At 41.5% G+C, this 25,155-nt stretch overlaps 1 protein-coding gene across 1 annotated transcript in view; it reads right to left on the bottom strand.

Moving 5' to 3' along the window:
- Positions 1-25,155, bottom strand: part of CDH7 (cadherin 7) — a 148,503-nt gene that overhangs the window by 24,577 nt on the left and 98,771 nt on the right. The window contains exons 5-6 of the mRNA XM_045296073.1: positions 17,001-17,254; positions 541-677 (exon numbers count right to left, since the gene is read on the bottom strand). Coding sequence (XP_045152008.1) covers positions 541-677; positions 17,001-17,254 — 391 coding nt within the window. The remainder of the gene's footprint in view (positions 1-540; positions 678-17,000; positions 17,255-25,155) is intronic.

Genomic DNA, 25,155 nt, shown 5'->3' with positions numbered 1-25,155 from the left:
CCTTTATGGGAACCTAGAGTCATCATTTTCTCTGAGAAGTAGCTGGTAGGTTTGAACTACCAACCATGTAGTTAGTAATTCTATGTTTCCTTGACACCACGACTAGGGTTCAATATAAAATACATTCATGTATTTTATTTAAATGATTTTCTTATCAGAAACTAAAATTAGACCATTTTCAGAATTTACAAGACTGGGTGTTTGTGTTCGTTATCAATGCACTGCTTTCTGTTAACAAAGTAATCTCATCTGCTCCACATCAGTACAGACAGAACATGGGAAAGAGGACAAGACAAGAAGCTCTCTGAAGGTCACCCAGGGCCACTCTGTGGTAGGCATCTCTTTTAACAAACTTTGTAAATAGTAGCAAACCCCGCGAGTGGATATAATTACATATCGCAGCTTAAAAACGAGTAATTCTCAAGTTTTCTTCAGTTCAGAGAAGCAATGATGATGGCTCAAGTTGCACGAAGAACCTCCTAACTTGATCTCTGCTCCCAGTGTCTCTGTCCTAGCTTAGTTTTTGACCTTGTAACTTACGGCTCTCCATTGCGAGGACTGTGATGTTATGAACAGCATTCGTCTCTCGGTCCAGAGACTTGGCGGTTGTAATGACTCCACTGTTGGCATCGATATTGAAGTATCTCTCCAAGTCTGTGTTCCTGTCAATTGAATACCTAATTGAACATTGGGGAGGAAAAAAGCTTCAATGTTGATGTTTGTTGAAATCATTGTTTGTCAAAGTTAACTAATTCCAAAGACAAATTAGGAAATCTTGCCGATCCTGTGATCTGCCACTTCAGTGATATAAATATATGCCTATTCTATGTCCCTATTATGGAGAGTTCATGACTTAGTAGTCAGTATTCTAATCCTGTCATCTTTACTGCTTGCCTTTGGCTATGAACACGCCATTATAAACTTCAAAGTCCTTTATTAGTATGATGGCTGCTGGCCCTGGGCGTATAGGTTCTTCTAAGATGAAACACAGGAAGGCTCTCTAACTACTGATATACCGTATATACTCGAGGATAAGCCGACCCAAATATCAGCCGAGGCACCTAATTTTACCACAAAAACTGCATTAAAATGTGCTGAAAAACTCGGCTTATACTCAAGTATATACGGTATATCATCTCTTTTTTTTGATGACACCAGTCGGATACTAGTGATCTCCAAATGATCCACGGAATATGTATATTTGGAAAGAACTATGCATGGGTTTCAAGTAATGTTTTGAACCAAAATAAACTTGTACTAACTTTTCTGAACAGAATATAATTTGAGGCACTCTGAAGGATAAGACTTCAGCTTAAGAAGAAGCCTGAAGGGGGCTACATGAATTCTGCTGACAGCAAACTAAGAGTGAACAGCAGATTCACGGGGTAGCTTGAGTGGAGGGGCATGGATTCTTTGTACATGTTTATGGGGATAATTCTGTACAGAAATCTGGTAGATGGATATTGAGAAGACTGTAGGTCTTCCTGAGGGCGTAGTACAGCTCAGTTGGTAGGGGCAGAGGGAGAGTAGATGCTTTAAGTAGTTTCTGACAATAGCCTCGCTGTAGGAATCAACAAGACCCAGGTATGATCTTGGAAATCTTTAGCTAGATTAAGATAGATCCAAAATGTGAGAAGAAGCCAAGGTGTCTGACAGTTCAGGGAGGCAGTTGAAGCAGTCATCACCCATCACGCCAGGAGTGTTGTAGAAAGGGATGCAATGACCCCAGGACAGAATCGTTGCTGGGGAGTGTGATTACAAGCCCAGGGATGAAACAGTTAAGAAATCAAAGGATGTATTGCACTGGGAAAATCTGCTGCCACGGACCTCTTTAACGTGTTACAAAGCAGAGGCATCGCGTTGCGGACTAAAGTGTGTCGGACTCAAACTAGGTTCTTTTCAGTCTCCTCATCGGCACGCGGAAGCGGCATAGAGCATAGGAAAACAAAAGCAGTGATGTGTTTAACGTATGGTTTTGGTGAAGACTCATGAGGGAAAAAATCATGTATGGTTTTTCTCTCTTGCTTTATCTTTCATTTTTCTTTTTAGGTGGTTTTGTTTTTCTAGTCCTGTCTGTGCTGTTTCTGTTGACTTTCGAGATAAAATAGGCATGCGAAGCAAACCCAAGGAGAAAGCGATAAGGCAGGGAAAAGGGCATGGCGAGCAAATATGGTCATGGATAAGGGAACCCCTAGGGTTCTAAAATCGAGGGTGTGAGGGGGTGCAGCGTTCCTGGAGGGGTAGGAGCAATCATAATCTAGCAGAAAGAAACTACAGAGAGGCATCAGGAGTTCAAAAATAAACAACCTCACCGAGGTGAAGGAGAGTGGTTGAGGTAGAGAGCCCATCCGGAGATAATTGGACATTCTAGCTGATAGGTGCCACACGGAAGAGAAGATACATCCAGTGGGGCAGTATAGCACCGAAAAACACACACACTTCTTTAGGTCCTTAATTGTCAGCCCCCTCCAGTATTATGATCTCAGTCCTACCTCGCAAATCCAGGTAGGCCATCATACATACAGACAAGAGCCTTCAATTTATGGAATTCAGGGTCGACCTCCCACTCAAAAGCAGGCGTAACAGCTTCAGAAGGGTAGGGGAATGGGCATAGGGGTCTGGGGGCAACTGGTAGTAATGATTGTGAAATAAGCCCCCTCGAAGGGGTCGCATGCCAGGATTGCAGGTGAAGGGATAGAGGGGGCAGTGTAAGATATGGATAAATAACAATATATAATATATTAAGGGTTTGCAAGGGTGGCAGGACAGGGGAGGGAGGGAAAAAAGAGGTACTGATATCAAGGGGCTCAAAAATAAAGAAAATGTTTTGAAGTTGTTGATGGTAATATTTGTACATATTCGCCTAATATAATGGATGTATGGACTGTTATAATCTATGTAAGAGCCCCCCCCAATAAAATGGTTTATTAAAAAAAGGAATGTTGGTATAATGTGAAAAATGTAGCCAATATCATTGAACAATATGTAGAGAAATTGTTTGATGGAAACTTAATCCGCTATGTAAACACTCACCCAAACACAATAAATTATATTTAAAAAAACAAAATATTGAAGGCATCCCGGACTGCCAAGAAACGAGATAAGTCCATCTTGTGAGAGCTATAGTTGGGATACTCTTGAGTAACAAGAGTGGCAAGAGTTCATTTCATAAATGCTAACAGGAGAGACATGTCCCTGAAGAAGGCCATGATGCTTGGCAAAGTGGTGGGTCAGAGAAACAGAGGAAGACCCTCCATGAGGGCCACTGACACAGGGCTCACACCTAGCAACAGTGGTGGGGACAGCGACGGTCAGGGCGGGGCTTCATTCTGAGGTACACAGTGCCTCCATGCGTCAGACCAGAGTTGTTCACTGTCCCTCAGTGGGGTTGCAGTCTGTGGTAAGAGCCCTTTGCTCTTGCTTCTGAGAGTGATTTGATTCTTCTTTCTTGTTTTCCTAGGTCACTCGGAAATGAGACCTAGAACTATTGTTAGGCTTGTCAAAGAACACGATGTGATTTCGTTGATGAAATACTTTCTTTTGTTGTTGATGTCAAATGCAGCGATTTCTGCTCTGAATTCTCTGATGTCCTTCCTTTGGCTTGCCTTCCATTTAGTCACTGGTGAAGGTTTGTTTTTGCTTTTGTGTTGACCCAGCGCCAAATTCATACCAGGAGACAAAAACTTGCTGTCATGGAGTCTATGCTGACTCATAGGGACCCTACGAGAAAGGGGAGAGCCATCCCTGTGGATTTCCCAGGCAGTACCTCTTTCTCCCTCAGAGCACCAGGTGGTTTCTGTTGACCTTGTGGTTAGCATCCAAGTGAGCACCCTGTTGTGCGACCACAGCAAGTGGAGCAAAAAGTAATGGCGAACAGACCATAAATCCAAAGATACCTTAAATATGGTCTTCTACCCCAAATTGCTTATTATTTGATTTTCAAGCCAAAAAGCAAATCCCACTTTGAGTGAGGCTGTACAGGGTTTCTGAGGCTTGGTAAATCTGCACGCAGCCTGTAAGGCCCCTGAGCAAATTTTCTTTTCTGTAACGTTCCATTGGCCATACCATCATATAGCAGTGCTCCTAATTGTTATTATTCTTTATATTTGTATATCTAGTTTGCATGTGTACACTATTAGACATATACCAAGGGACTTCAAAAGTTCATGGAAAAATTATATTACTTTTTAGCTCCATTTTTTTCAAGGAACGTTTTGAAGTTAGTTCATAGAGATAAAGTAACAACATATATATTTAAATATATGACTAATGATAACAAAGCAATGATTGATGAGGCTTATACCTTAATGCCCACACACCAATTGAGTCAACACTGAAAGCTTGCTATTTTCAGATCTCTAAGTTAATCCCTAAGAATGTTTACATATTCATGAAAAAGACACACATTTCTGGCTCCTGAAGAAGTAAAGGGGCCTTGAAATTGAGACAGCTGTGTCTAAATGACTTCCTGGAGATCACTGCAGGCAAAAATCGATGAGTAAAACACTTGTGTCTCTCACCCAGTGTTTCAAAGTTCATAACATTGAAATCAAACACATTACATGGGATTTCATTGAATATGTAAAATGGCTCCGATCATGGTCTACCTCATATCAAAATATGGAATCTATTTATCACAGAGTTTCCTAAAAATTTTGAAGAAAATGCCTCATGGACAACCAACCTTTCTGTCATTTGAATATATGTGCAAGGAAGCTTCAACAAGTGTGTGGGACAATTGCTTTTTTTTAAATTATATTTTTACCTGACTTTTTGATGCTTCCTCATGTTATTTCGTAGTGATAGGCTATAATTTCCATTGATAAATTCTATATGTTTCCTAAAGCAGTGGCTCTCACTTCAGTTGACTAAAGCATCTGACCTCATAGGTGCATACTTGGTAATTTGTAAATAATTTCTAAAAATGTTTCTTATGTCTTTCCTTTATTCATTCATTTCTGCATTCTGCAAATATTCCTGTAGATCAGCATGTTCATACACTGTATAATCTCTGTTTACACAGTATACAAATACTTTAAAAAAACCTGTGGTTGAGAGAATTTAGGAGGAAAGTAACATCTTGCTGCACTAAAGCCAGGGAGGAAGTTGAACCAGGCCTGAGGGAAGGAGGAGGTATTGGTTTAGGAAGAGATGGGAGATCTCAGCAATGCCACCACTGAGTCAGTTCTGACTCTTAGCAACCCTTAGTCACCCACAGGGTTTCCAAGGCTACAATTCTTAAAAGAAGGACGTTGTCACATCCTTCTTCCACATAGTGCCTGATGGATTCAAAATGCCAACCTTTTGGTTAGGAGTGACATGTTTAACCACTGCACCGCAGAGCCAAAGGACCACAGGCCCCAGGCCACCCCTAGGCCAGGCCTGTGTAGGGCAGCCCTGGTGGCCATTCTATTTCTAGTTCACAAGGACTCAGGATCTCTTAGTATCAAGGGGTGAGCTTCTTTTCTACCAGCCCCTCTGAAATGCAGAAGACTTAGCTCGCAGAAGGATCAGCTAATGGAAAAGCTGCCTGGGAAATTATGAGAGAAACAATCCCTTACCCAGGAGACAAAGAGAAAACACGGACACTTTCTGCATGTGGAATACCTCTCATTTAAAATCAGGGCGGGACCACTGACCCAGAAGAAAAGAAATGTCCTCAGGAGTTCTGAGGAACCCACTCTGTGTCATTCTGGAGCCACTGGCCTGGGGCTGAGAAGCGCAGGTGCCTGAGTCAATTACAGACAACTGGAAAGAGGAGGGTGGCTGTTTCTCTCATTAGAGCCAAAATTAGCTTCCGGCAACTTCTGATGTTGCTAGTGGAGTATGGAGGCACAAGGACTCCTCTATCTCCTGCAAATTGCAGCTGAAAATATTTGGCTTCTTTCAGTGTCCAATTAGAGAGGTCACTTTCATATTTTCATAATAATAGCAGTTAGTGTTGCTTCTCTGGCCATTAAAAAAATGTGAACAGCTTTACATCTCAATAAACCAGAAAAACAACCATCCAAACCAAAAACAACCAAACATACAAACACGAGAGTTGCCACTGACCAAGCCTCTACACCAGTGGTTCTCAACCTTCCTAATGCCACAACCCTTTAATACAGTTCCTCACGTTGTGGTGACCTCCCCCGCCCCTCCAACCATAAAATGATTTTCGCTACTACTTCATAACTGTAATTTTGCTACTCCTATAGGGTCACGCCCCACATGTTGAGAACCGCTGTAGAGGCTGTATTGTAGGATGGCGTATGCAGGTAGGGCAGACGGTGAACTATCTTGAAAGCTTCTACACAGAGTCCCCAGAAGAGGAAGAGAGAAGATGCAGAATGGGTGTTGGGCCAAGCTTCATTGAAAGTCTTCTGAATGCACAGTATTACGTATCGAATTTTGTCTCCTCCCAAACATGTGTCGGCTGTCTGGGCAACAATTCTCGGGGTTAGGCAATTATCCTCCACTTTGTGAACTGATGTGTGTTGTAAATCCTATCATCTACGATATTGATAAGGCAGGATAACAGGCAGTAATGCTCAGGCGACAAGATACAATCTACAAGATTGGGTTGTAATTGGAGTCCATCTCTTCTGAGCTATCAAACCGATTAAACAAGTAATAGAAGGTCCTCAGTTCAGAGCCAGGAGTGTGAGAAGTAATTTGGATGCAGGATCCCTGCACTCAGAATTTCCTAGACCCAGGGGAAGAAGCATGATAACAAGACACATGGAGATTTCCAAGGAATACTGAACAGACAAATATTGAAAGGAGACAACAAATGCTCCCAGAGCCAATAGAAAAAAAAAAGGTGCTCCCTTAGAACTGGTGCCCTGAATTAGGATTTCTTGTCTCTCCAATTGTGAGAGACCAAACTTCAGTTGTTAAAGCCAGGTGGCATTTGTCATAGCAGCACTAGACATCTTTAGGAAAGATGGGAGTTGCTCAGTTAGCTAGCCTTTGATGTTTTCTCCTTTACCCTGTTCTGATTTGGGACATGAACGTAATAAAGCGAGATCCAGGAGGCTATCTTGTAAACCTGAAGGGGCTTCAAAAATGTTCATGGTAAAATGAAATTGAGTAATAATAAAGTTTGTCTATGGAATAGGAAGTGACAAGTACTTGACAAAAAGGGCCAAGGCCCTTGATGACATTATGATGACATTAAGCTGCCAAATGACCAGTCCTTCAGTGCATCGGCCCAGACTTCACATTAGGAATTCATGAGCCTTACGCTTTTTTGCTACCATCCAAGGAAACCTTCTGACTAATGCAGACGGGTGTTTTCATTCCTGTTGCAGTATTGGAAACTAAGGCTTCACAGTTGGTCGTCTGTGAAGCCGGGATTCAGAACCCTCCTGTTTGACCCATCTTTCTAGGATCTGAAATTGCTGCTAAACGAGTTTGAAGTCTCTACCACCTACAACCTTATGATTCAGTCGTTTTTCACATCTCCACAACCCCCATCCACTCTCTACCCCAAACCTCTAAACGCTCATAAATGGCTGCATTAACTGAGGACTGGATGTGTCATGTGCATCCCCGTTTCCGTGCCTCCCCTCAGGTTGACCCTTCGTTATTCCCTTACTTTGTCTTCCTGTGCAATTATCTTAGTCCTGCTGCCACTCGAGACAGACTTATGACATCACATTAAGCAGCAAGCCTTTTCCAATTTTATCCCAAATGATAGCTGCGGGAGAATTGTTGCCCAGTTTACGGTCCGTGGCACTTCCACATGCTTCTTGCGTTGCTCCACCATGGACCATACACTGAGAATTAGGAGATCCTATTTCTGGCCATGACCTCAGCTCTAACTTACTGTACAATTTTGGATTTTTTCCATATGCCACTTCCAGTCTTCTGTATCCTCATCGGTGAAATGAGACAACTGTACATGAAGATTTCCGGATTGAACTCTAGCTTGTTCTTGCTCTTTTGTGTCAGATCTAAACTGGACAGCAACAGGACTGACATCACACCTTCAATGGCTATCTTCAGTGTGTTGCAAACCTGATTCAAAAGGAAGTCTGCTGTGTTGAATGCCGCTATTGATCCACAGGGTGCAACTAGATCTGCCCTTCTTTGTAGTTCCCAATGGCATTCTCATTACGTGGGTTTCAATTGGTGTATCCACGCAAAAAATACAACAGTGCTTCCCCAAAAGTAGCACAAAATAAATAAAAGCATGCAACTGATGTGTAGGACAAAGTTGAAATCTGACAGTGCTGTTGTTCGGTGCCTCAGATTGGTTCTGACTGGCAGTGGCCCTCTGGACAGCGCGGAGATGTGCGGTCCTCACGATTGTGATGTTTGAGCCCATCGTTGCAGTCATGGTGCCAACCCGTCTTCACCGGATCACCCCCTTTCCATTGCTCCTCTGCTTTACCTAGCATGATAATGTCTTATCCTGACAGCAGGACACGAGCCAAAATCTTACCGTCCTTCTGTCTAACAAGCATGCTGTCTGCACGTCATCAAGTTTGATTGTGCTTTCACTGCACAGCAATTACGATGTTTTTTGCCAATACCATAATTCAAAAGTATAAACTTTTCTTTGATTTTCCTTATTCACTGTCCAACTTTCACATTTTTCGAGAGCCAACTTAAAGTACCATGGCTTAGGTGAAGCACATCTTAGTATTCAAAGCGACCTCCTCGAACTTTGATGCTTTAAAGATGGCTCGTGGAGCAAATTTTCACCAGGTAATATCCCATTTGATTTCTTGACTCTCGCTTCCAAGAGAATTGATTATGTATTCCCCAAAAATGTAATCCATGACAACATCAATCCTTTCTCCATTTATCATGATGTTGTCTCTTGGTCCAGTTCTGAGAATTTTTGTTTTCTTCACATAAGTTCCAATCTGTACTGAAAGCTATGATGTTGATCAGCAGGTGCCTCAAGTTCTCATCACTTTAAGCACTCAAATTTTTGTCATCTGCATATCAGATAGTTATTAAGCCTTCCTCTAATCCTGAAGCTATATTCTTTTTCGCAAGTCCAGCTTCTCTGATTATATGCTCAGCGTATGGACTGAATACCTATGATGAAAGGATACAACCCTGATGAACATCTTTTCTGATTCTAAACCACACAGTAAGCTTGTGTTTGAACAACTACCCGTGGTCTATGTACAGTTTCTGCATGAGCACGTAATGATGTGTTTTGGATTCTGTTTCTTCTCAACCATATCTAAATTTTGCCAAGATCTACACAGTCTAATGTATTGAGTCAATAAAACACAGGTAAACATGTTTCTTGTATGCTCTCTTAGCCAAGGTTCATCTGACATCAGCAATGATATCCCAACTGCCACATCGTCTTCTGAATGTGGCTTGAATTTCTGGACATATCCTGTTGGTGTGCAGCTGCAACCACTGTTGAATTCACATCCAAAAACTTGTACTTGCATGTGGTACTTGGGATATAATTTAATAATTTTTTGCTTTCTGTTTTGTCACCTTTCATTAGAATGGGCACAGACATTAGCTTTCTTCGACGTTTCTTAGAAAGACAAGTAAATTCTTCCCATGCGTCATCAGCTTTCAAAGCATTTGAATTGGTATCCCGTTAATTCCATGAACTTTGTTTTTCCCTAATGCTTTTAGTGCAGCTTAGGCTTCTTCCACCAATGGCACTGCTTCTTGACCAGATGCTACCTCTTTAAATGGTCAGACTCTGTGTATTCCTTCCTTGTTCTTTTGATGCTTCCAAGAATCCTTCACCATAACAACTGGACGGCTAAATTTCTTCTTTATTTCTTTGTACACACGCTGACTGATGAGAGTTGGACAATGAAGGGCAGAATTAGCTAAATAAACTTGACCTGAGGCCTCAATCTCTGAAGGAGTGTGTGTGTAATGTGTATCTAAGTGTATCCCCATGTATTCATGTATTCATGTGTTATAGTGGAGCATATCCAGGTGTGGATAAATTAAACCAAAAATCCCATTGCCATCTAGTTTGCTCTGACTTGGTGACCCTATGTGGGGTTTCTGAGACTGTAAATCTTTGTTGGAGCAGACAGTTTTCTCTTTATCCCTCAGAACAGCTGAGGAAAACCAACAATTTTAGGTAGCTGACCACTTATCACACAGAGCCACGTCCTGGTAATGCAGCATGCTAAGCATTTGGAAAGAGGTTCAAATCTACCAGCCCATTCATGGGAGAAAGTTGAAAACCATCAAGCAGTTCTAGTCTGTCTGTCCGACGGGGTCACTTTGATTCAGAACAAGTTCATTTTTTGATGTTGTTTTGTTTTAAAACTCTACAAGTGCACTTTAAAAACTATTCTCAGTTGGTTAAGAACGCATGGGAATAGTAATGTTTGTCTTATAGAACTTCCAGGAGAAACACATTTCTTTAAAGTAATAATTTAGTTTAGCTCTGAGTGTTGGCAGATACGCTGTTTATATCTTCAAACTCTCTTCTGATACTGGTAATGTGATTTTGGAAGGTGGGGTGGGTGGCATTTTAATATCGTTGGTCACCTGCAATGCTGACAGGACAAGCAAACAAAGAGAAGTGGAGGGTTGAAGCTGGCCCATCTTACAGCATCATGCTAAGGAGCTGCCCTGTGCTTGCAGTTTGGCTACTTATGTCTGAAGAGAGAGAACTTGACTCCTCCCATTCAACCCAGCCTTTGCTTCTGTGAGCAACTCTCCATGATTGCAGTTCTGAAAAGTTCCACATCACTATGGTGAGTTTAGCGGGACTGCAATTCAATAGCACTGCTGTGTAAGACAAGAACCCTGGTGGTACCGTGCCCTGAGTCCTGGGCTGTGAACCGAGAGGCTGGTGTTTGAAAACCACCTGCTCTGAGGGAGAGAGATCAGGCTGTCTGCTCCTAAAAGATTTCTCTCTCAGAAACCCTATATTGGGACATTATGAATCGGAACAGAATAGATGACAGTGGGTCTTTTGGTTTGGATTCAGGATAAATATCCATGAACTTTATAAGCTTTTGCTCTGAGAGGTCCTTCTCCATGATTTATAACAAAGAAGATTATGGATTTTGTATTATTATACTAATCAAACTTTTCCATAGGCATTTTCATTGGGGAAAATATTGCAGGGACGAATCAGGAAAAATATATTTTTCAATAATTCATTTTACCTGGAGTGTTCTTAAAAGTTAAGTTTGGGCAAGCAGAATTATATTTTGTGGGCAATAAAATGAGAGATAAAAATGGATAAAATAAATGAGCAATAACACATCTTGAAAATTATTTAAATTGATTGTACAACTTTTCTTGATATCACTGAACTACTGCACTGTATGATATGTGGATGAAGTGCCAACGAAACTGTTAAAAATTATTTATAGATACTGAGTAAACTACACACACACACACACACACACACACACCATTTTTTAATGTTTATGTTACCTATGCATATACTTTTTCTTCCATTTGTCGTTTTAATTAGGTTAAACCATGAAGCCTTGGTAAGATGCTAGTGTTCACATTCTCCTCTCCAAATTGATTTTTGCTACTTCCCCACCAAATCTATTGTCAACACTCTTTCTCTGCTTGTTACTAGCTCATTAAGTAAGCTTCTGGGAGGAAACAGACACTCACAAATCATTTAGATTAAAAAGATGTACAAAGATATGCATGTATACAAGAAACTTGGAAAATTCACACTGAATTATTCAAACATCACAAATGTGCTCATCTGTGTCACGCTACATAATGTAATGCTTGATATGACTGCATCCCTTTTCATCTGAGGACATACAATCTCCAGGGATGCCAAAGGAGCCCAATGGTAAATATTAGGATCTGAGTATCTTTGAACATAAATAAATAGTTCTATGCTTAAATTGTTATGAATGTTGAAAAATGACCTCCTTTATTTTTTATTTGCCTGTTTTCAAATCTGATCTTATTTGTAATGATACCAGACTTCCATTCACTGACTGTTTTGAGAGTTGGGACTTGGGGCAGACTGTTCTGCTACAGAAATGAATTTGCAGCTTCCATAAAAGAGCACTTGACTCCCAGGGAATAATGAAATAAAACAATAATGGCCTTTTGTTCAATGTTTGCTTGGCTTGTCCACGGTCTGCACTCCCTCCAAGCTCTGTGAAGTCTTCCCAGCGAACCTGGAGTGACTGCTATTTATCTCCCAATTTGCCGTGCTACATGGACAGTACTTTCTTCTTCATATCTAACTTTTTATGGGGTCTTACATCTTCTAGCCAATTGTAAGTTCCTGGAAGACAGACAACATGCTTAATTCATCTGTTTCCCGGTCAATATTTCCCCCTGTGCTTTAATAAACGCACATTGACTCACAGATCAGTGGAGCAATGCTGACATGAGAAAGAGATGGTCCTTTGACTTCATGTTGCTCTTACTATGCGGATCCTTCTGTTGACAAAACCTCAGAGAGTGAATTTTCTATCATTCTGACTGGTGGTCAAATCTGCAGACTCTTGTCTGTCATTCAAGTTCAACAGATAAACCCTGGTGGCCAAATATTATCAGTCCATGAAATGAAAGAGCTAGATAGGCACTTATCCTCAACTAATGCTTTTGCTTTAAAAAAAATAGGCCTTGACCAAGCAACATTTCTTAATATTAAAGCCACCGGTGTAGAGTTTAAAATCATCATTTACTTTCCCTTTGTTATTTAATCATTAAATGGGCCTGGGATAAAACAAGTTTGACTTTTTACTGACTTATTTGGGAACTTAGGAGGTTCAGTGAATGGTTCCAAAGAGATATTGCTCAGCAAACACCGTTTTCTGGAGAATGCACTGGGGTAAATGCACTATCACTACCCTTCGAAATTAGGACTGTGGCCTTGGATATCATGAAAGGACAAAAGGAAAGAAAACAAAGGCAACATACCTAAAAGAATACATTCTGCAAGCGATTGTGCTGACCTTCTAAAAAAAGAGGAAGAAAATGGGACCTAAGTACGGCGATGTTGTTGTTGTCAGTTCCTGTGGAGTTGGCTCACATTCGTAGAGACTCTGTGTACAACAGAAGAAAACACTGCCCAGTCCTCTGTCACCCTCACCATCACTGTTACATGTGAACCTACTGCTGCAGCCAGGGTGTCAACAGCCTTGTGAAGGCTCATTCTCTTTATTGCTGGTCCTCTACCAGACCACACACAGTGCCCTTAGCCGGGGGACCGGTACCTCCTGGTAACAGGCCCAACGTATGTGAGCTGAAGTCTCATCACTCTCACTTCCAAAGAGCATTCTGGCTGTACTTCCTCCAAGACAAATGTGTTTGTCTTCGGTCAGTCTTCTTCACCGACATCATAACTCAAATGCATGACGTCGCCTCTGGTCTTCTTATTCATTGTGTAACTTTCACATGCCTCTGAGGTGACTAAAGGTACCATACCAGACTCAGATCAGGTTCTCCTTAATCCTTAATGTGACATGCTTCCTCATCTACACTTTAAGTCACTGTTTTGACAAACACAGCAGAGTGTATGATTTATTGACTGCTGTTTCCACGAGCTTTGCTTTTGGATCCAAGTAAAATAAAATCCATGACTTCAATCGAAGTGTACACATAATAAGCATAAGGGAAAACATGAAGTCTAAACGTATCAAGAACAACAAAACTAACATTTTAATTCACTCTGAACCAAGTCTTTCTCTCTTTAATCTGTGGGAGGTAGGTAATAGAAAATTTGCAAGGTGGTCCTACTCTGAGCTTTCAGGCCACCTTGGTTACTTACAAGTAACCAAAATAAAGTTAAAAAATTGATGTAAAGATGTGGTGACAGGAAGCCGCACACTCACTTTATCTGCCACCAAGATCCTGATCTTCAGAATCAAGTGTTGAGCTCTTGGCCATTCACCTCTCTGTGGCAGGTCGGAGCCTGCTTTCATCCAGGTCTCTCCCCAGGGCACGCTGCCCCTCAGGTGAACATCTTTCCAAAATTAGCATCCACCAGTCTCACATACTAAAAGTCATCTTTTTAGTAGAATAGTATAAAAGTAAGATATTCTATCTGAAAAGGCTTCAGCAAGATGATTTTTTAAATTATGGGAAAAATAAAAACAATATACAATGTTAATACCATAAGCTCAAATCATATAGATCCTCTCATTCATTTCTGTGCTAAATTAAGTTAGCCACTGATATGTCTCCTATCTATATATGCCAAGCTTCTTGAAACTATCTCCTCTTTCTGTCTCTTCAATCAATTAAATCAAACAGAAGACAGATTAGTCTAATGAGCTGATCTATGTCAGTAAAGACTGGCCTGTTGCAGCTGTCGGGTAAGCATTGGATTGCTAGCTGCAAGGTCTGCAGTTTGAACCCACCAGTTGCTCCAAGGGAGAAAGGAGAGGTTCTCTCATCCGGCAGATGTTTACAGCCTTGTATTTCCTATTTAGAGTTGCCATGTGTCTGCATCAACTGAATAGCACTGGAGTGGGTTTTACACCTACAGCTGTGTTCTAGATGACTGTTCATGAGCCTGAATGCTTAAGCAAGTCATCAAGACTTGGGCTATCGTAACTAAATCAGAATCAAAGGTTTCTAGTCACTTATGTTGCTGGTGTTGTTAGGAGCTGTCAAGTTGGCTCCAACTCATAGCAGCTTCATAACCAAAAAGCACAGACAACACTGGGTCCTGCATCCTCATCAGAATTGCTGTTTGAGTCCCGTGCTGCAGCCTCTGTGCCAATCCATCTTGTTGAGCTTTCCTCTTTTTCGCTGCCCCTCTACCTTACCAAGGATGACGTCCTTCTCCAGGTATTGGTCTAGTCTGCTATCATGTCCAAAGTCAGTTAAAACCAGTGTCTGATTTCATGGGTGAAGCTGACCTTAGATGCTACTTACCCAACTAGAAGGTAGAACAGTGTCTTTACGAATTCTTTTGTGCCAATTAACCAAGTTGTGCCCCGAGATGTTTATTAATTTTGTACCTTGTAGGCTGGTCATAAAAGACCCAATTTTCACACAAGAAAAGAAGGCCTTAATGGTGTCCTAGTTACATGTTGGGTTGGTAACCATCAGGTCGGCAGTTCAAAACCACCAGCCACTCTGCAGAGGAAAGATGACGCTTTCTGCTACTGTAAAGAGTTGTAATCTAGGAGACCCATAGGGACACTTCTACCCTTTCCTATAGGGTCACTATGAGCTGGAATTGATTCGATGGCAGTGAGTTTGGTTTAATTTGCTCACACTGAAAAGTCTTATGTAAGCCTATACTAAGAAATTTTACACATTGTACATTTAATTTTGTTACATTTATGGTATCTACTCAAAAAGACATTTTAATCATACCTTCACTCACAAGCATACTCATATACTTGTAAATCTCAGCTTGTGGATTATAGCTAACACAAGTGAAAAGTGGAATGCTGGGATATTCAGAAATGCTAATGGGCAGTTCTGCTGTTTATCTTGCTATGACAGTGTATCAGGCCAGATCCAGCTCTCTGAAAGGATGATCTCTTACAAATTTCAGTCCTGGAAACCATGAGCTCTTCTAGTGTGTCATATAAGGTCACCATGAGTTAGGATCTATTTCACAGCAGTGGTCTATATGTGGATAATAACTCAGTGTCAGGGATTTGATGCCAAACCATAGAAACCCCATAGGACAAGGTAAAATGCCCCTGGGAAATTGAGAGACTGTTTTTAGGAGTAGAAAGGCCCATCGTTCTCCCGTATCTATAGATAAGGTATTACTACACCAACATGTCAACATGTAGTATACAAATGGATCAATATATAAGTTGTTCAATTCTTAATAGCAATTGCCTATACATTTTTACTAATATGCACTTTCCTCTGATGATTAAGATACCCAGCACCTCATTTTCTAACTCCGGTTACTAGAACACAAGGTTGGATTACTAGGAACACCAGCTATGATGTGTGGTTCACCCACCACCATCCTCACTCAGAGCCACGTGGAGAAGACAGAGTAGAACTGCTCCCTGTGGTTTCTGAGGCTGAAAATCTGTACTGGAGGGGATAGCCTCATCTTTCTCCCTCAGAGTGGTTGGTGGGTTTGAACTGAGAACCTTGCAGCTCAATGTGTAACTCAGTATGCCATCAGGGATACTCTGGTAAACCATAAAGTAAATGAATTAACTCACTGCCATTGCATCAACTCTGACTCAGCAATCCTAGAGGTTAGAGTAAAGCTGCCCTTGTGTGTTTCTAAAATGGTAATGCTTTACGGGAGTAGAAAGCCTCATCTTTCCCCCACGGAGCAGCTGATGGTTTAGAGCTGCTGACTTTGCAGCTAGGAGCACAACGTGCAATGCGTTACATCACCAGGGCTCCTTCTGTGGATAATAGGATCTCTAAAAATATTGCTCCACGATCGTGGTCTTAGGTCATCAGGTGACACATTTTGAAAACATTTTGAAAACGTTTTTCTATGGTCTCATTTCACCTTCGGGCTAGTTTTACTGCTCTATGGCAGTGGTTCTCAATCTTCCTAATGCTGGGACCTTTTGATACAGATCCTCATGTTGTGGTGACCCCCAACCATAAAATTGTTTTCGTTGTTACTTCCTAAATGCAATTTTGCTTCTGTTAATGAATCATCATTTAAGTATCTGATATACTTAATATAATACAGGATGTATTTTCATTGTTAAAAATTGAACATTGTTAAGGCACAGTGATTCATCACAAAACAATATGTAATTATCTATTGTGAAATATTTCTTTCTAATGACAAATAAATGAAATGTTGTCTTGAAGCATGGTATCTCATGGGTAACAGTCTTCCCACCAGGTACTTGTATGTGGGCATATATGCATGTGGGTGGACCCTCCTGGAGGGTGTCCACTCTCCAGATAGAAGCGTGGTGTCTATGTTCCTCAGACTATAGGTGTTTTCCAATGGCCTTAGGCGACCCCTGTGAAAAGGTCGTTTGACCCCCAAAGTGGTTGCGACCCACCGGTTGAGAACCACTGCTCTATGGTTGTGTAGGAGGGTGCTCTGGGAAGAGGGGCACAGGGATTTCGGATGGCAGAAAAGGAGATGGAGGAGCGTTTACCTCACTGGGCTATTGGAAGAGTCCGGGTCATGAGCTGCCACGGTGCCGATAATATTCCCAACTTGGGTGGCTTCCGACACCTCCATGGGGTACAGAGGGGAGGAGAAGACAGGGGGCTCATCCACGTCCTCCACAATGACCTTCACAGTCGTCATGTCGCTGAAGGGCCCCAGGCTCAGGAAGCGAGGGTCGACATCTTTATTGGCTGCTTCGATCCTGAGGGTATAACTGGTTTTTGTTTCAAAGTCCAGTTCCTGTAAAGAGAGTGATTAGGAAAATTAAATTCACCTACGACATCGCAGCCGAGCCTTTTCATTTGTGGAAAGCATTTAGAAATAATCAAGGGTTATGCCCATCAGCATCTTTGCTGTGTCTCCGCCTCTCAGACAACACACGGGGGCCCAGGCCATCACCCTGCCTTATAAGCAGGAGGTTGGTCTTTCCCATGGAAGAGGAATGGCAGCAACTCTTTCCCAACAGGTACAATATTCTCCAACCATGGGAGTCAACTGCACTGCCCGGGGGGTGCACATTAAAAAGAGAAAAATCTCTGTGACTAACTTCCCTTAAAGGTTAGCATGCTGAAAGTGTCCTTAGAGCTTGGTGGTGGTGTAAAAGGTTTACACTTGCCTGGTAGCCCAGAGGATGGTGGTTTGATTCTACCCAGCAGCCTCATGGAGGGATGGCCTGGTGATCTGCTGTCCTAAAATGAGGAAGGCAGCCCAAACCCCGTGGACCACGGCTTTCTTTACACACTCAGTCTCCTAAATTACAAGTCCAGCCACTGAACGCCTCTTCAAAATCATTGAGCCAATTTTGGCAGTTAAAAAAATCATAAAGGGTCATTCAAATCTGGCAAGGGAAGAGTCTTTGCGGAGGAGAAGAATCACACACACACACACACACACACACACACACACCCTCTGCATGTAGCAACTCTGCCAAGAACACGCATCGTGCTATTTTGTGATTATAAAGTGTTCAGTTTTAAAAAATAACTGTCAGCCTTAGTCTCACCTCAGGTAACCTAGCCTCGAATATTTCTCTACGTGGAAATATATATATATGATCAGAATTAATTATAAACTTAAGATACATAGTGTCAGATATAAAGCCAATTACATGGACTTATGAGTACTTAATGAAAAGGTATTAAGGAAAAATGGGCTAAAATGTAATGCTAAGTATAATCCAACTTTATGCATTATACATATGGACACGCTTCTGTGGACTTACATAGCTATGCACATATTTCAGCTCATTCCACCAACAATTTGAGGCAGATTTAGAAAAATCCAAAGTGGTTATATAAACATAAAACAGGATTCTTTTACTACCTATACAATATGTAATATATGTATATGTGTTTATGTATTCATATATTATATACGAGATTCTTACATAATATTCATGTATTATATGAGACTCCACTGCTCATAGTCAGTTAATAACTGAGGAAAATATATGTAAATCAATACTCTGGATAGACTTACAATACAGGCAGTTCTTGGGTTATGAACTCTGACTTATCAACTTCTCTCAAACAACATCACTGCTATCTAGTCAATTCTGACTCCTATCAATCCTAAAAAAACAGAGTCAACGTGCACTTTTGAATTTCCCATGCTGCAAATCTTTAGTGGACCCAAAAGTTTCATCTTTCTGTCCCCCAAAAGTGGCTGGTGGTTTCAAACTGCTGGCCTTGTGACTAGAAGCCCAACGTGTAAACCACTGCACGACCAGGATGCCTTCAACAAAGCCTATATACCCCTTAATGTTATATAAAGCTTCCCTAATGTTCAAACTACTGGAGCAAGTCCCAACCAATTCATCATCACAATCATCATCACAAGCTACATGGCTGCACATGTAGCTTTTAAATCACTGAAAAGATGTCAAACCTTTTCTTGCACTGAAGTCAAGCTAATAAGGGTCATGTGTACCTGGTCTGACTCACCTACACTTTCCATGCAAAGACTTAAAATCCAGGAACAGATCTTATTTCTAACCCAAGGCACTTAGTGAAACATCCATTTGTTTAATGCATCTTATCTGCTATCCAGTGAGCTCCAGAATGCATTTTTGCAAATAACAGAATCCCCAGAGACTAGGGTGATGTTGGTATGTGGAAGAAGTTCAATAAATTCTTATCTGTTGGACAAATCTTGAGCAATCTAGGCAAATCTGCAGCTTGCTACATTAATTATAATTCTGTCACAGGGAATCTTGAAAGTGATGCACAAAAGGATATTAACAGAAAAAAACATTTGATATATTGATTTTGTTGGCCATATATATAAGGATACATACACCCATGCACGTGTATCCTGGGGAAGCATGGGTTTCATTCCTACCTGAGGTTGCAAGTACTCAATCCAGTGACATTTCTTCAGTTTATTTTTTGGTATGTTTTCTAAGAATATGTTTAGGACATACTCACATTTAGTACCAAATGTGAGACTCCAAATCCGCTAATTTCTCTAACATTTTAACTCGGCAGGTCCAAGAAGAACTGACACCAAGGGGACTTCAGGAAGCTTGTGGGGAAATTCCGTGGTCTTTCAGTTCCCTTTGTCCCAAAACTATTTGAAGCATCCTCATGGGTACTTTTCAAAGGCTCCTAGGGTATCCCTGGGCAAATTCTCTTAGAAAAAAGTATGACTAAAGTCATTAAAATTCTCTTTATCCTATTTCTTTTGGAAGTTTCAGGTGGCATTGTGGTTAAAATGCTTGGCTGAACACTGAAAGGTTAAGCGTTTGAACCCACTGGCTGTTCCATGGGAGGAAGCTGTGGCAGTTTGGTTTGGTAGAAACTGGCAGCCTTGGAAACCCATGAGACAGCCCTATGCTGTCATATAGGGTCCCTTTGCATCAGAATTAATGCAAAGGCAGTGCCTGTGTAGGAAGAAACAAAGCAGACTTGTTTATTTAGAAACCCTAAAGAGCCATATAAGTCACTTGAGTAAAAACCTTCTTAGACTATTGTTCTACTACATGTAAACTTTCTAATTACAAAACAAACTTCATTACTACTGATTAAGTGTCTCTATATACCCCAACCAAAACCCACTGCTGTCAGGATGAGTCCAATTTCTGATGACCCTACAGGACTGGGCAGAGCTACCCCAAAGGTGTAAACCTTTATGGGAGACAACTGATTCTTCTTTCTCCCTCTAATCGAATAGGTGGTGGTTTAGAACCACTGACCTTCTAGCTTGGAACTGAGCATTCTAGTCACAGTGCTATCAGTGTTCCTTTCCCTGTATGATTAAGGAACTGGCCAAAGAAACCGAGTACTGTTGAGTTGATTTGGACTCATAATGACCTTGTAAAGAAAGATATTCCAACACAGTAAGTCTTTATGGGAGCTCAGAGCACCGTCATTTCCCCTCAAGTGGCTGCTGAACTTGAATCCACAACCACGCGTTTAGCAGTGCAACACCTAACCCACAGCACCATTTGGGCTCCTTCAGGATGATGTTGTTGGGTGCGGTGGAGTCCGTTCTGATGCATAGTGACCGATCATGTGCCATCCTCACAATTGTTCTTACGCTGCCACCCAACAATGCAGCCACCGGGTCTATCTATCTTGTCAAAGGTCTTCCTCCTTTTCAATAATCCTGTACTTTACCAAGCATGGTATCCTTTCTAAGGACCGACCCTTCTGACCACATGTCCAACATACATGGGGAGAAATCTCACCATCTTCCCTCTATGAGGCATTCTGGCTGCTCTTTCAAAAACACATTTGTTTTGTCTCTTGGAAGTGTTTGGTCTTCCTTCTTCAACATCCAACTCTCACAATAATATTAGGTGATTGAAAATACTAGGACTTAGGTCAGGTGCACCTTAGTCCTATATGACAGAATGTGTTAAAATTCCTGTTTACCACCTCATTTCCATTCGATGCAAACCCACAGCACCCTTTCTGATATTTGTCCAGTTTTCCGAATTTACCAGAAGGAATACCAAATATTCTGTTTTGAAATAAAAGTTGGAGTGACCTGTGAGAAAGTAATTTAAAATGCACTACAGAAATGAATGCAATTATTTTATGGCAACTTTCACAAAATGTGTCTGAAAGGCAACATGAGGTTGGACATCTGGATGCCACCAAGTTGTGAAGAAACGCAGTATTAGGCATGATTATTGCTTGCTTAAAATTGATGATGAAAATAGAGCAACGAGAAAATTCATAGGAATTGCTTGGAATCAAGATTAGAGACGAAAACAATTGCAATGCAAAATTACTTTCAGAGAAAAATCTGCATCAGAGAGAAATCTAGATTCCCCAGAGAGGTACAAGGTAAGGGATTGGATTGTTAAAACAAACGGAAGGAGAACGTTTGCAATATTTTAATTCCTCCTTTTCGTCCTCATTATTGATTTCTACATTAAGCAGGGCATTCTATAAAAATTAAGTTAAACTAGAAAAGCTATGCTTGTCAAAAAAATAAAAAGAAAAAAGCTAAAATCACTATTGAGGTAAAGATTTTCAGTCTGGAAAATCCTACATCTGGTATTATATAGTCATAACCAACTCAATGCACTGGATCACAAATTATCAAGATTTTACAATCGACCTGAAACATCGGTGACACTAATCAACAAACCGAAAGTACTGCCATCAAATCAATACTGACACATAGTGACCCTACAGGACAGGACAGAACTGCCTGGGAGTTTCCAAGACTGTAACTCTTTCCTGGAGTGGGAAACTCCATCTCTCTCCTGCGGAGCAGCTGATGTCCTTTGGGAAGCAGATCTGCAGGTCTGCCCTCTGACTGGACTTGAACTGGGCTTGAACTGACTGGGCTGCAGACTCTTCTGACTAGGCTTGACCCGCCAGCCTTTCACAAGCAGTCAAGCCCAGTTGGCTCCAGAAACTGCCTTCTCACAACTAGGTTGGGGCGCTGAAAGTAAAAAATGGTTAACTTTGTATATGCTTTCCCAAAATATGAAATAAGGTCTTTCACATATTTGTGCTTTAGGAATGAATACATTTTTTAAAATAATCATTTTATTAGGGGTTCATACAACTCATCACAATTTGTACATACATCATTTGTGTCCAGTACATTAGTACATATGTTGGCTTCATCATTCTCACAACACCTGCTTTCCACTTGAGCCCTTGGTGTCAGCTCCTCATTTCTCCCCCTCCCTCCCCATTCACCCCTCCCCCATTGAATACAATTTTAAAAAAGAATTAAGTGTAAATAAGTCAGAGCTAAGCAAAGTTTCTCTGTGAAGTGCCAGATAGAAAATATTTGCCAGGGGACTGACCACCTGTTTTCGGGAATAAGCAAATAAATAGCATTACCCCGTACCTATAACACTTTAGATTTACTGTTAAAATTTGAAATCCATCAAAATTTCATAAAGCCTAACATGTTGATGCAGAATCAGCTGGAGCTCACGTTGCGGCTGCTGTTCAGGACTGGCTCACCTCACGCCTGCGCACAACACAGTGGAGCACAGCCTCTTCCTGCTCCGTCTGCACGGTTGTTGGTTTTTTGAGCCCATCTGTCGCAGTCACTCATTTTGAGTCCTGCCCCGTCAGCAAAGGGAGGTGGCAGAAGCTTTGTTTCACAGGTGCAATTAGTAGACCTTTGGATGAGGCGGCTCAACCTCAGTTTTATTGGGAGTGCCTTTCAAGCTGAGGAGCTCATCTATGAGCTCTCTATTAGAAAATGTTTTGCATATAGTTTTTGATGGCAGATTTCTTCGGAGTGGACCTTCTGTTCCTTCTTCCTAATCTGTTGCTGGTTTGGAAATTCCATTGAATCCTGTTCACTCTGGGGACCCTGATAGTATTTGAAATGCCAAAGGTGTAGTTACAACATCATGCAAGCCATAACAATAAGACAAGCTAATCAATTGGTGGTAGGGCCTTAGCTATGGTCCACACATAAACAGGGAGACTAGTGTTCACCAAATTTTAGTCTAAAGTGTATGAGGCTTGGTTATATAGAGAAATAAAACCAGAGATGCTCATATATGGATGAGCAATAACTTTATATTAAGAATGGATCACAGGGAGCCACATATAACCTCCTCTCTGGGGGACGGGCAGCAGCGGGGTGGGTGAAGGGAGACGCCGGACAGTGTAATATAAGATATAATAATAATTTATAAATTATTAAGGGTGCATGGGGGAAAGGGGAGGAGGAAGGGAAGGGGAGGGGGGGAAAAAAAAAGGAAAATGAGCGGATTCCGGGAACCCAAGAGGCAAGCGAATTTTGGGAATAATGAGGGCAACAAATGTATAGATGTGCTTTACACAATTGATCTATGTATTGTGATGAATTGTATGAGCCCCAATAAATTGATAGAAAAAAAAAAAGAAGTCATTTTATATTAACAAGGCATCCCAGCCCAGTCTAACTGACGTCTGTGGGTCCCCTGCTTGCCACACCCCGCTGAGGACCCAAGTAGCTGCAGGCTGACAGCACAGAAAGGTGGAAGCCACAGCAGCTATCCTGCTGGCCACCAGTGCGTGGGACACGGCCAACAGCTCGGAGGCTGGCTCCCAGGGTCAGTGGCCGATGTGGGTCTGCCCCACCCCCCCACCCCAGCAAGCAAAGAGGGAGAAGGAGCAGAAAGAGGAGGAGAAATGCCTCATGGACTTTCTTGTAGAAAAGGCCACACCCCCAAGCAGGCATCATGGGGCTAAGAACTGACTGATAGGTTGGATTCCATCCCTACACTGCACACAGTTTCAAGATGACTAAAGAATCCAAAACGTTTGACTTTGTACTGAGTGCCTTCTCTGGTGGGACCTGTAACTTTGCTCTAGAGTTAACTGTCATGGCTCTTCCTCCAGCCACTTTTGCTACAATGCAAGTAACCCCTTCCTTGTGTTAACCCCTTCCAAGTAACCCCTCCACAGTGCCCTTCTTATAGTCACCTCCTTATCAATATCTCCATGAGCCTATGACCGAAGTCATAAGAAAACTCCCTCCATGATGGACTAGGGTTGAACACACATCTTTGGCTTTCATTAATACACACACATATATAAAATGAAATTCTTAATATCAATGCAGAAACCAAACAGAGAACTCAGGGCTATGTTATTGCACCAACCTCACAGAGTTGTCAATGATTCAGAAATGAAGGGTGGCAGACGCAGTCATCGCTGCCTGAGAATGAGCTAGATTACTATTCTCGCGTCCTGCTTTCCTGGGAGCACACAGGCCATGAAGGCTGCACCTTGTCCTCTGAGTTTCTCCCATGAGTCTCGGGCACAGCCCGTGGATTACGCTCATCTGTGAACTCCAGGCTAGCTATCACAAATGGCGGTGTCTCCATAGTTTCTCCTGACATATCTGGCTTTCTTCCTCAATACTAAAACCTAAATTAAAATATATTCTAGAATTCATTTAGTAAAATCATTGCTCTGCATTTTTCCTTCCCCTGAGAGCGTGGGTTTTGGTTTCCAGCCAAACTCAGTCTCCTGAGGCTCCATGCCACCCTTTTAGATCTTGCACTTTTGACTCATACTGTTATTGATGTTTCGGGAATTGATCCAAGTGAAATCCTTCTGGAAATTCTTCATTCTATTCTCTCCATCCATGGCATGGCACAATCTGAGCTAGTGTGTGCGCGCGTGCATGGGTTTGTGTAAATACCAATTTAACATCTTATGTTTAAATGACAATTTTGTACAAAAGTGCTATAATCATAGCACTTGTCATCTTTAAAAATATTTCTTTCTCTGGAGAACTCCAGCTCTGTCTTTTAGATCAAAGCACATCCTATATCTTTCGATATCTTCCCTACTGTATGATCACATTAATATAAATTTATTTTTTTCTTAACTCAATAGATTTCAATGAGACCATACTACTGGGAAGAGAATCCTCAAATGATAACTTTTCTTGTATTATTATCTTACTCTAAACAAATCAGCAATGCAGAAATTAAAGCGTGAGTTACAACCTTGAGTAATGAGCACTCCTCCTAAAGATTTTCTCTCAGGGCTTCCCATAAGAAAGCCCAGCATCTCCACTGAGCACAATGACACTACTCTTCTGGATCCTCCCTCCCTTCCCGGGGCTGGCAGAGAGATTGCAGTAGGAAGGTGAAGCCTCCTTTGTTCTGAATTGTTCGTGAATCACGAAACTATGTTGAAATGTGGACAAGGTGTTTT

Source organism: Echinops telfairi, unplaced genomic scaffold (assembly GCF_000313985.2).
Source record: "Echinops telfairi isolate 266 unplaced genomic scaffold, ASM31398v2 ScPeMD7_7400;HRSCAF=8409, whole genome shotgun sequence".
Classification (NCBI taxonomy): Eukaryota; Metazoa; Chordata; class Mammalia; order Afrosoricida; family Tenrecidae; genus Echinops; species Echinops telfairi.
The sequence above is the reverse complement of the archived record's forward strand: the minus strand, read 5'-3'. Positions and strand labels throughout refer to the sequence as shown.